General features: G+C 41.8%; 2 protein-coding genes across 7 annotated transcripts in view; both read right to left on the minus strand.

Annotated features, from left to right (window-relative positions):
- The window catches only part of LOC135091637 (angiotensin-converting enzyme-like), a 28802-nt gene extending 28506 nt beyond the window's left edge, over positions 1 to 296 (minus strand). Inside the window, exon 1 of one of the 2 annotated variants that reach the window (XM_063989421.1) lies at positions 118 to 296. The gene's annotated coding sequence lies outside the window, so the exon portion shown is untranslated. The remainder of the gene's footprint in view (positions 1 to 117) is intronic. The other variant, XM_063989420.1, reaches the window with a different exon arrangement.
- Positions 297 to 6691: 6395 nt separating this feature from the next.
- The window catches only part of LOC135091636 (transient receptor potential cation channel subfamily A member 1-like), a 76423-nt gene continuing 73114 nt past the window's right edge, over positions 6692 to 10000 (minus strand). For 4 of the 5 annotated variants that reach the window (XM_063989418.1, XM_063989416.1, XM_063989419.1 and 1 more), the window contains one exon: positions 6692 to 9051. In XM_063989418.1, the coding sequence (XP_063845488.1) occupies positions 8911 to 9051 (141 nt within the window). In that variant the 3' untranslated portion in view covers positions 6692 to 8910. The remainder of the gene's footprint in view (positions 9052 to 10000) is intronic. The other variant, XR_010262581.1, reaches the window with a different exon arrangement.

The following is a 10000-nucleotide window of genomic DNA, read 5'->3' on the forward strand; positions in this document are numbered from 1 at the left end:
ATATCAGTTCAATTTTGTAATGTCTTTTAATTTTCGTAACTTGATCATAACAATTGTTAAACGATCACTAACCTTCACTTTACTTTCTTTCATTTTTCGTAACAATTATTCACGTACCACATTGCAGGGCCAGAGTAGCGAGAAGCCCCAACACAGCCACGCCCGCCATGACGCTGTGGTGTGGTGTGGTGGTAGAGCGGTGGGTGTTGTGCGGTGGTGGTTGTGGAAGATACTGTGGTGGAACAGGTGGAGCAGGTGGATGCAGTCTATTCCTACTCCACCTCCTCCCTCTTCTCTACTCCTTCTTTCCCTCCAGCAAAATATCCTCCTCCTCCTCCTCCTCCTCCTCCTCCTCCTCCTCTCCATCCCCCATGTTCGCATAAATCTGTCTTCAATTCTTTGTTTATCATCACCTCCTCCCCTTACTTTTTCTCTTCCTCTTCCTCCTGCTCCTCTTCCTCCACTTCCTCCCCCTATCTACATTTCCTATCCTCCTCTTATATAGATATCACTGTCTTCAATCCTTCGTCTATCACCTCCCCCTCCTCCTCCTATTCCCTACCCCTTCCTCCTTCTTTGCTACCTCCTCCTCCTCCTCCTCCTCCTCTTCCTCTTACTCAGCTATCACAGTCTTTTATCCCTCCTCCTTCCTCCTCCCCCCCCTCTTCCTCCTCCCCAACACGCATGCGCCCTTTACACTACACCTACAGGGTATATGCACCGCACACACACACACACACACACACACACACACACATACATACACACACACACACACATACACACATACACACACCCACACACACACCCACACACACACCCACACACACTCCAACCCAGGAAAGTGCAAGGAAAGAAGGTTCAGTTTTTAATAGCGTAATATCACGTCAGGTGTAATGTAGCTTTTTCTTGTCCCGACGCGAAAGTGAGTCCCCATGTTACCTCGAGGCGGCGGTGACCCCGGGGCAGGGCGGCCACCGGGGCAGGAAGTGAGTGTGAGATTGCACTGAAACGCAAATAACACGTTTTGGAGACTGGGGCTGAGAGAGAGAGAGAGAGAGAGAGAGAGAGAGAGAGAGAGAGAGAGAGAGAGAGAGAGAGAGAGAGAGAGAGAGAGATTTCGTATTATTCTCTTCTTCCCTTTTCTCTTTATTCTCCTTCCTCTCCTCTTTTTCATATTTCCCAATTTATCTATTCTCTCTCTCCTCTTTATCTTTCTTTCTCATCTCTTTACCATTATTTTATGTTATTTTTCTCCTTTCCCCACTCCCCTTTCCTCCCTTTTCCTTGTCTACAATCTTTCTCTATCCCCTACACCTTCACTATTTTCTTCCTTTTTCTCTCCTTCTCCTTCCCTCCTTTCCTATATTTTCTCTTCACCTTCACTATTTTTCTCTCATCTCTCCTCCTTCCCTCCTTTCCTACATTTTCTCTTCACTATTTTCTTCCCTTGTCCTCTCTCTCTCTCTCTCTCTCTCTCTCTCTCTCTCTCTCTCTCTCTCTCTCTCTCTCTCTCTCTCTCTCTCCCCCTTCATCATCACAACATGGTGGCTCAATGGTAAACACCTGCACTAACAAACAAATGCACCCGTTTCGATACCCTCGCCTAGTGGTCCAGCGCGTGGCTACCTCTCCTAATTACCTGTGTCCCGGTTCACTTGCATATTAATAACCAGTCAGGTTGAAGACCCTCCGACCGGTATGATACACGCTCGCAGGCTGGCTGGCTGGTTTCCTCTCTCTCTCTCTCTCTCTCTCTCTCTCTCTCTCTCTCTCTCTCTCTCTCTCTCTCTCTCTCTCATTTTTAATCCTCCTTTTCACGCTCGTGTTTTTTCTAATATTTCCTGCCTCTCTCTCTCTCTCTCTCTCTCTCTCTCTCTCTCTCTCTCTCTCTCTCTCTCTCTCTCTCTCTCTCTCTCTCTCTCTCTCTCTCTCTCATTTTAAATCCTTTTCACGTTCGTGTCTTTTTCTAATATTTTCTGCATCTCTCTCTCTCTCTCTCTCTCTCTCTCTCTCTCTCTCTCTCTCTCTCTCTCTCTCTCTCTCTCTCTGCCCCGCCCCGCCCCAGCGACCTTCACGCCCCCAAAAAGGTGGCATTGGGGCTCGGGGGCAATGAACGTCCGGTTCTTGTCGTTATTCACTTTTCATATTCTCTCTCTCTCTCTCTCTCTCTCTCTCTCTCTCTCTCTCTCTCTCTCTCTCTCTCTCTCTCTCTCTCTCTCTCTCTCTCGGGTCAGGGAGTTACTGCACGCAGCCGAAATGTTATGGAAGGAAGAGGACTAGGATCCCTCTCCCCTGTTTCCTTACTGTACTTCGGGTCCAGATTCCTAAAAGTGATGGAAGGAAGAGATGGAGGGAAGAGAACTAGAAACCCTCTCCTCTGTATTTTTATTCCACCGTATTCTCAAAAGCCTAGATTTCTCGTAATAATTTTCAAAGACCACAGAGATAATGAATCAATCTCTCATGGAAATGTTTACCCACTCATGGTATAGAATCCGTGTTCAATTATTGCCAGAATAATGAAAACATCCTTAAAAAAAAAAAAACTAGAGCTGTTATAATAGAAGTCAGATGTCGAAAATTTTAAGAAAACGATCCCCTGCCTGCCCTCCCTTAATCCTGTAATCCTTTGCACACGGTTCCTTAATCACAAACTATTCTGAGACATTTCTATTAATTCTACAGCCACCTCTAAATATTATACTGGTTAGACATTGAAAATTCTTGGCACTTTTTTTTTTCTTTCTTGTGGATGCTGGTAAACATTCCCTATTGTCTTTAGTGTTGTGAATCGTTGCGCACCGCAGTAAAAAAGTTAAATGACGTCACCCTACAGGGACCACATTCTTACACTTCTGCGCCGTACCTCCACTCCATGCAAAAGATTCTAGTTAAATTTACACAGGGTTTTTAAGGGGGTTTTTACGGTTTTAGTGACAGATTGACAAAATTTCTACTGAGAACCCGCTCATCATCTCTGTAGCCTTTGAAAACAGTCGTGGTGGGAGAGTAGAGGGTTTCAGAATAAGGGTACCTTCCTACACTTGTCCCAGGGTCGCTTTGGGCTTCCTTCAGCACAGTTTTCAAAGGTTATTGAGATGATTAACAAAATTTTCAAGAGTGTCTCTCCAGTTAATAAGGTAGAAATGTTGTTAATCTGTCATTAGAACCATTAAAACAGCCTTAAATACCGATTAATTTCCACTAGAACCTTTTGAAAATGATCGAGATGCGGAGAGAAATGTTTCAGAATGTAGTCTCACTTTGGTGTTCCATCAGCACTGTTTCCAAAGGACGAAGAGATGTTAAGTCGGGTCCTCATACGTGTTCTTCCCAGTGACGATGCATAAACCTGCCTTACTGCGACTCGAATTACGCAGACAGCCTTGGAACCCACAGTAACGTCCTAAAGCATGCTGGAAGTTGTTGACATAAGGCGCAGAAATGTTTGTAAGAGTACGGATCTTGGATGGATAGATGGATAGATGGATAGAGAGATAATTAGATCGACTGGATTTTCCTTGCATTATGTCGTGTCCTTCCTGTTACCACTTTTTAACTCTCTCTCTCTCTCTCTCTCTCTCTCTCTCTCTCTCTCTCTCTCTCTCTCTCTCTCTCTCTCTCTCTCTCTCTCTCTCTCTCTGTTTACTTTTTTTGTGTTATAGTGAGAGTAGTGAGTAAGATAATTTGCATTTCTGTTAACGCACGATAATTTTTGTGTATGTGTGATTTTTTCCTGGTTTTCTTCTTATCATTACTACTACTATTATTTTCACTATAATCTTTCTGCCCCTTCGTGGCGTCGTGTCCTTGCGTGACATCTACGTCGTACTCACCATCCGGTATGATCCCTGGTAATCACTGCTGATGCCTTTTTTCCTTCAGCTTTTCCTTTATGATTAGCGGGAAGAAATGCGCCTAATGGACCTCTTACACTGCTTTATGAGACTCCTTTGTTTTCTTGCTAATTCTCGCTGCTCGCTTGTTTATCATTTCGTCCTAATGAGAGTCAAGATAAATAAGGAGTTTTCTTACTATCTTATTATTTTCATCATCACTCCAGTTTGTCATTGTATATTTTCATTATATTATTTATTTTTATTTATTTATTTATTTTTTTTTTTTCATGTAAGAGGGGTACTGACCAAGAGCAACGAAATATATAAATAAAAAATGCCCACTGAAGTGCTAGCTTTATCCTTCGATTCTTAAAGACATACATGAAGTCTGCTCAAAGTATTCGTTATATTTATTTTCGACACCTTCACTACAATATATTTAAAATGCACACGTTCTATTCCTCCAAAATCTTTACTCACATCTTCACGTTTTTTCCTAAACTTTAAAACCTTAACATATTCTGTCTGACTCACCCAGTTCCCCGCTCTCTGTTCTGTGATATTGTGTCGCTGTTTTATTATGCGCCGTATCATCACTATTATGCCCGGGTCTTGCTTGGCATCAGGCGGGAGGCATACCAACGCATCTGCCTGAGTTGTACCGCCGAGGGGTGGACAAGGAGGCCAGGCCGGGACAGGAGAGAGCACCCGCGGCCACCACATAGACGGGCGTGTGGTTGATATGCAGATGTGACACGGAGGATGGCGAGTGGCAGGATGAGATGTAGAGGCGGGGAGACTGTGTGACTGGGATCACATATCGCTGCAACAGCGAGGCACAGACGAAGAAAACCAGGATGTGATCCAGAGAGAAGAGAGGGAGGAAGGAATATATACTGCACAGGGAGACAGAGGAGAGGGGAGGATAACGATACGAAGATAAAGAGGGGAAACAGGAGTTGGAAGGAAGGATAAAATTACGAAGATACAGAGGAAGAGAAGAGGGAATGCAGAAACTGAGAAGGAAAGGAAAATCTGACAGGAATGAGACAGAACCAAGGAGGAATACAAACACGGAGAGGATAGAGACGGAGAGGCTGGGAGAGGAAGAGGGGAGGAAAGGGGCAAGGATCAAGATACGAAGATACAGAGGAAGAGAGAGGAAAGGCTGTAAAACCTGAGGTAAGGGAATTTTGACAGGAATGAGACGGAACCAGGGAGGGATGTAAACGCGGAGAGGATAGAGACAGGGAGAGGCTGGGAGAGAGGGATAGGGAGAGGGCGTGCCGTGCCTCCAGCCAGACTTGGAGGTCATTCACCGGAACAGTTGAAGAGCAAAAAGCGTATATCTCCTCCCGCGGCGCTGCTGGGTGCTTGCCTTATTTGGTAACACTGCTCCCCGTCACCTGCTGCCTTGGTAACTCTGCGGCGACTCCTCCCTCAGTGTGCATGCATATTATTACCATTAGTGTTATTTATTAGCAACATTTTTTTTTTTTTCCTGTTTCTCTTCCTTCCTTATGAGATGTCTTGAATTTAATTATTATTATTATTATTATTATTATTATTATTATTATTATTATTATTATTATTATTACTATTATTATTATTATTATTACTATTTGTTGTTATTATTATTATTATTATTATTATTATTATTATTATTATTATTATTATCATCATCATCATCATCATTATCAGTATTATTACTATTTTCCCCAACGATTTCGTTTTCTTAAATAGTTTCTATTCATTCCATTCACCCCTCCTTCATCCCCTCATTTCGTCTCTCCCTCGTTATCTAATCCACTAATTCGCTCCCTCTTTCCTCCATCCACTCATTCCTTCATGCAATCTGCTCATTCTTTCCTTTTCTTCTGCATTCATCCAATCTACTCATTCATTTCTTATCTCCTCTCCTTGACTCATTGCATCCTCTCTATTTTTCTTTCTCGACCCCCCACCCCGCCTCTCCCTCTCACCACATAAAACAACATAAACACTGGCACTACCTCCACTTTTTATCTCATCACCAAATACGCCATAAAACTTCCAATTTCAGCCTTTTATTACACCTGGCACTCAGCTCAAATATGTACCAAGCAGCCTACTTCCCGAGGGCGTGGTGGCGGGCGTAACCGTAGTGAAGCTAAAAATGAAGCTACGGTGCTGCTTCGTACAGCGCGTTGAGGCAATACTTGTCATTATCGTTATCATTTCGCTTAACGCTCTGGCTTTCACTTGTTCAACGAAACGAAATGTGGCCTCTGTTTTACGCCTTATTTTTCTTAATAGGGTTGTTTTTATAAGGCCTCAAAGATCACGGGTCGGCTTCTCATGCGTTTTTTTTTTTTTTTCTGGTGATACACGATCCTTATCTTACTACCACTAGTCATGAAAACATGAAAAGACCCTTGAGAATCCCAATAACTTCTAATGGAGTCTGCTGGTGTAGAATCCTCACTGAACACCCACTTAAATCCTTATAACTTCCACTAAAGTCTGTTCAAGATTTAGAGTCCATATCAAACTATCACCAGAATAATAAAAAATAACCTGAAAATCTCTGTAACGTCCACTAAAACCTAATTAAAAGTGTAGAATCATGAAAATATCCTTGAAAATACCAATATCAACTAAATGAAATGTAGAATCATTGTTAAACTTTCATTATAAACAAGAAAATATCCTTGAAAACCCCAAAAACTTTCACTAAATTAAAATTTTTGTTGAAGTGATTTAAGATAAGGCGCCAAAACCATTGAGAATAAGGACCCTTACTAATACATGTCCCTATGCACACTTCAAAGACTTAGAGACTGATTTAAAATGAATTACAAACAGTATACTACAATGACGATTTGTGAGTGTGTATTATGCATGAAGTATCACATTACAGCATTATGAGACTGATTAGGTAATATGCAGTGGTGAAAATACAGAAATAGTACATAAATGAATAAATACAGCTATTACTATGACTAGAATTCTGCTGTACTAAGAGGTACAGCCAGTGGCCAATAGTTAAGTAACACACCACTTTCACTTGTGTCTAACCTTTCCGTCAATCTTAAGACCTCGGGCCATGACAACTTCCTCTGACGACTGACAGATTCTTGGCAGATCAGAAGACAAGATTGGAAAAACATAATAAAAAAAAATAAATAAATAAAAGTCTGAAAATTTGTCTGAGAGAAAATGACAGATTCTTAGATCAGAGCATTTGAGGCTTGAGGGAAAGTGATATTCTTAGCAGACAGAGGCCTTGAGACCGTGAGACTCTGGCAGATTTTAAACACATCACAGGACTTGAGACTGAGAACAACTGATAGATTCTTAGCAGATCATCAGATTGAGGAAAACTGACACATTCTCAACACACCAGAGGACTGAGGACTGAAACTGACAGATTTTTCCATCAGGACACTTAAGCTCGAGGAAAGCAGACAGACTCCTGGCAGTTCAGAGGACTTGGGATAGAGGGAAGGTGACAGATTCTCAGCAGATCAGAAGAAAATCCTCAGGAAAGTGAAGGTGAGTATGGCAGGCTGTTTCACTTCAGGCTGTTAGGACCAGGTAGGGAAGGGAACATTATTTCCTGCCCTACCTATTCCTAAGACCACGGCTACACTTTACTGAATAGCAGACACTTTACACCTAAGTACTACAAGCACGGGTATAGACTACTTAATACAGACAAGTTTACGAATGTGTGACTTACGAATTAAGTAATTTTGTCCTTTGTGTTGATTTACGAATGTCAAGTTCACGTCTGTTGATCAATGTAAAAATTGCCTTAAATATAGACAGATAAATACATCAAGAAGAATAATCTCTAAATTTACAAAAGAAACATTACAAAATTTTAACATTATTAGCAAAATAGTGTCCTTCACCCTGATTGGAGAGAGAGAGAGAGAGAGAGAGAGAGAGAGAGAGAGAGAGAGAGAGAGAGAGAGAGAGAGAGAGAGAGAGAGAGAGAGAGAGAGAGAGAGAGAGAGAGAGAGAGAGAGAGAGAGAGAGAGAGAGAGAGAGAGAGAGAGAGAGAGAGAGACTCTGGAATTCAAATCTATGAATAAAAATCTCACCATATTTACTTCAACAAATTGAAAACTAAAAATACATGTAAAATAAATACTGCTAATCTCCCCTAGGAATACTCAATTTGCAAATGGTTTCAAGAAATGTACATAACTCATTCGTAAACTGCCATTCCCCTAAATAATGATGATTCTACTAATGACTCAATACACATATAGTGCAACAACCAACAGTACATGACTCACTTGTGACTCATGAGGACTCTAAGAACTCTACAGCTACTTGAGTGAATGAGGTTAGTCTAAGTATATCTAAAGGTACATGATGACAGTGTTAGTCAGGCTGAAGGAAATGTGGTGGTCTGCAGCAACACTCACTCCTTCCTTCACGGTGGTTCTGGGACTCCTTGGTGACTCAGGGTCATCTTGATGACTCAGGTTTGTGTTGATGGTGACTCCTCAGAATCAGTCATTTGAGTTGTGGGTGAGTTCACTGGTGACTGATTGGTGATTCTATGGGCATCTTTGGTGAGTGAAGAATTAACCTTGAGTCACACTGGTTCCCTTTTTCCTGATGAATGAGAGCTGGTGAGTAATGTCTCAATTTTGGTGAAAATCCTCATGATGACTCAATCATCTTAGTGACTCATTCCTCTTGATGCAGGACAACTCTTGATGACTCAATTATTGTGGTGACTTGATTTTCATAATGAAAGTCCACTTGGGCACTAAAAGACATGCTTACACTGCAATGCCTTGTATCAGAAATGCTTTAATCTTTCATTACAATTATTTTCACAGGCCACAAGGATGATTAGCTGCGTTCTAAAGAGTGTTTCTCCTGCTGATAATACCGAAATCTTCTTAATCTGTTGCTGGAACTGCATAAACAGTCATAAAAATCCATGTAACTGCAACTAAAGCCTTTTGATAGTAGTCAAGGTGCAGGCAGAAGTGTTTCAGAATACAGGCCAATGACTTATGACTCAAAATCCACTTGATGACTCATGATCCTCCTGGTGAATCTTTCAGATGTCCTTTTTGGGCACTGGCATCCTCCTCACTGCGGATGATGAATGGAACCTGCGGGTGACAGAGGGCGCACGGATGATCTCCTCCAGGGACACGCCCTCATCACACTCGTCTGCCTCGCTGCGGATCTCCATCTTCTGCAGGACAGAAGGAAGGACAAGAGTGGAGTAAGTTGGTGGAGTGCTGCAGGGAAGGGCAGGAGTGGAGTGATCTGGTGGAGTGGTGCAGGGAAGATGGTAATTTGTAATGTGTGATACAAGAATAACAGGAAAAAAGCTGCCAACACTTGCATGAGGGAGAGAAAGAAAGCATGGATTGATGAATTGTACTGTTGGAATAAGATAAGATAGTAGTTGCCAACACTTTCATAAGGAAGAGAGGGAAACATGGATTGATGAACTAATTTTGTATTTCAAAAGATTAATAGGAATGATCTGGCAACAATGGAAGTGAGAAAGGCATACATAGATTAATGAACAGATTAAAGAACTGAGAACAAAAGATTAATAATTGTCAGGGATAAAGAGACTAAATACTTAACAGGACTCAAGAAAGAGTGAGTATCAAATGCTTGAAGGTACAAAAAGTATAGCATGCCCATGTAATACTACAGATATTTGTAATAATGAAGAAGTAATAGAAGAAAGTATATCAACTGCAGCAAAAAACTGAATGAATACAGATTAGGAGATAGGACCACATAATTGTAGCTCATGTCCTGTATACCTGTCACTAGCAGCACCAAGTTACATTCAAGTGGGTGGAGCTTACATCTGAGCAGCCCAGCCTGGTCCCACCATTACACTGTCCACAAGTTTGAATTTCTAGGGACTAAACGGCTACTCACAACGCAAGTCACACCATATGATAGCACAACTATTTCATTTTTATGTGATGTAGGTTTCATCATTTCTACTTGGTGGAGTTAATGATTAACCAGCAAAAAGTGGGAGGGTGTCTCAAGCGTTTGTAGTTTTTCAATACGTAACTTCTCAGCCATGATATGCAACATGTACCCTCCACATGTAGGACATAACTGAGCGTGTCAAATCTGGATTTGCATTGTGCCTGTGTGAATGTCTCACA

The sequence above is a fragment of the Scylla paramamosain genome, chromosome 38 (assembly GCF_035594125.1).
Source record: "Scylla paramamosain isolate STU-SP2022 chromosome 38, ASM3559412v1, whole genome shotgun sequence".
NCBI classification, from domain to species: domain Eukaryota; kingdom Metazoa; phylum Arthropoda; class Malacostraca; order Decapoda; family Portunidae; genus Scylla; species Scylla paramamosain.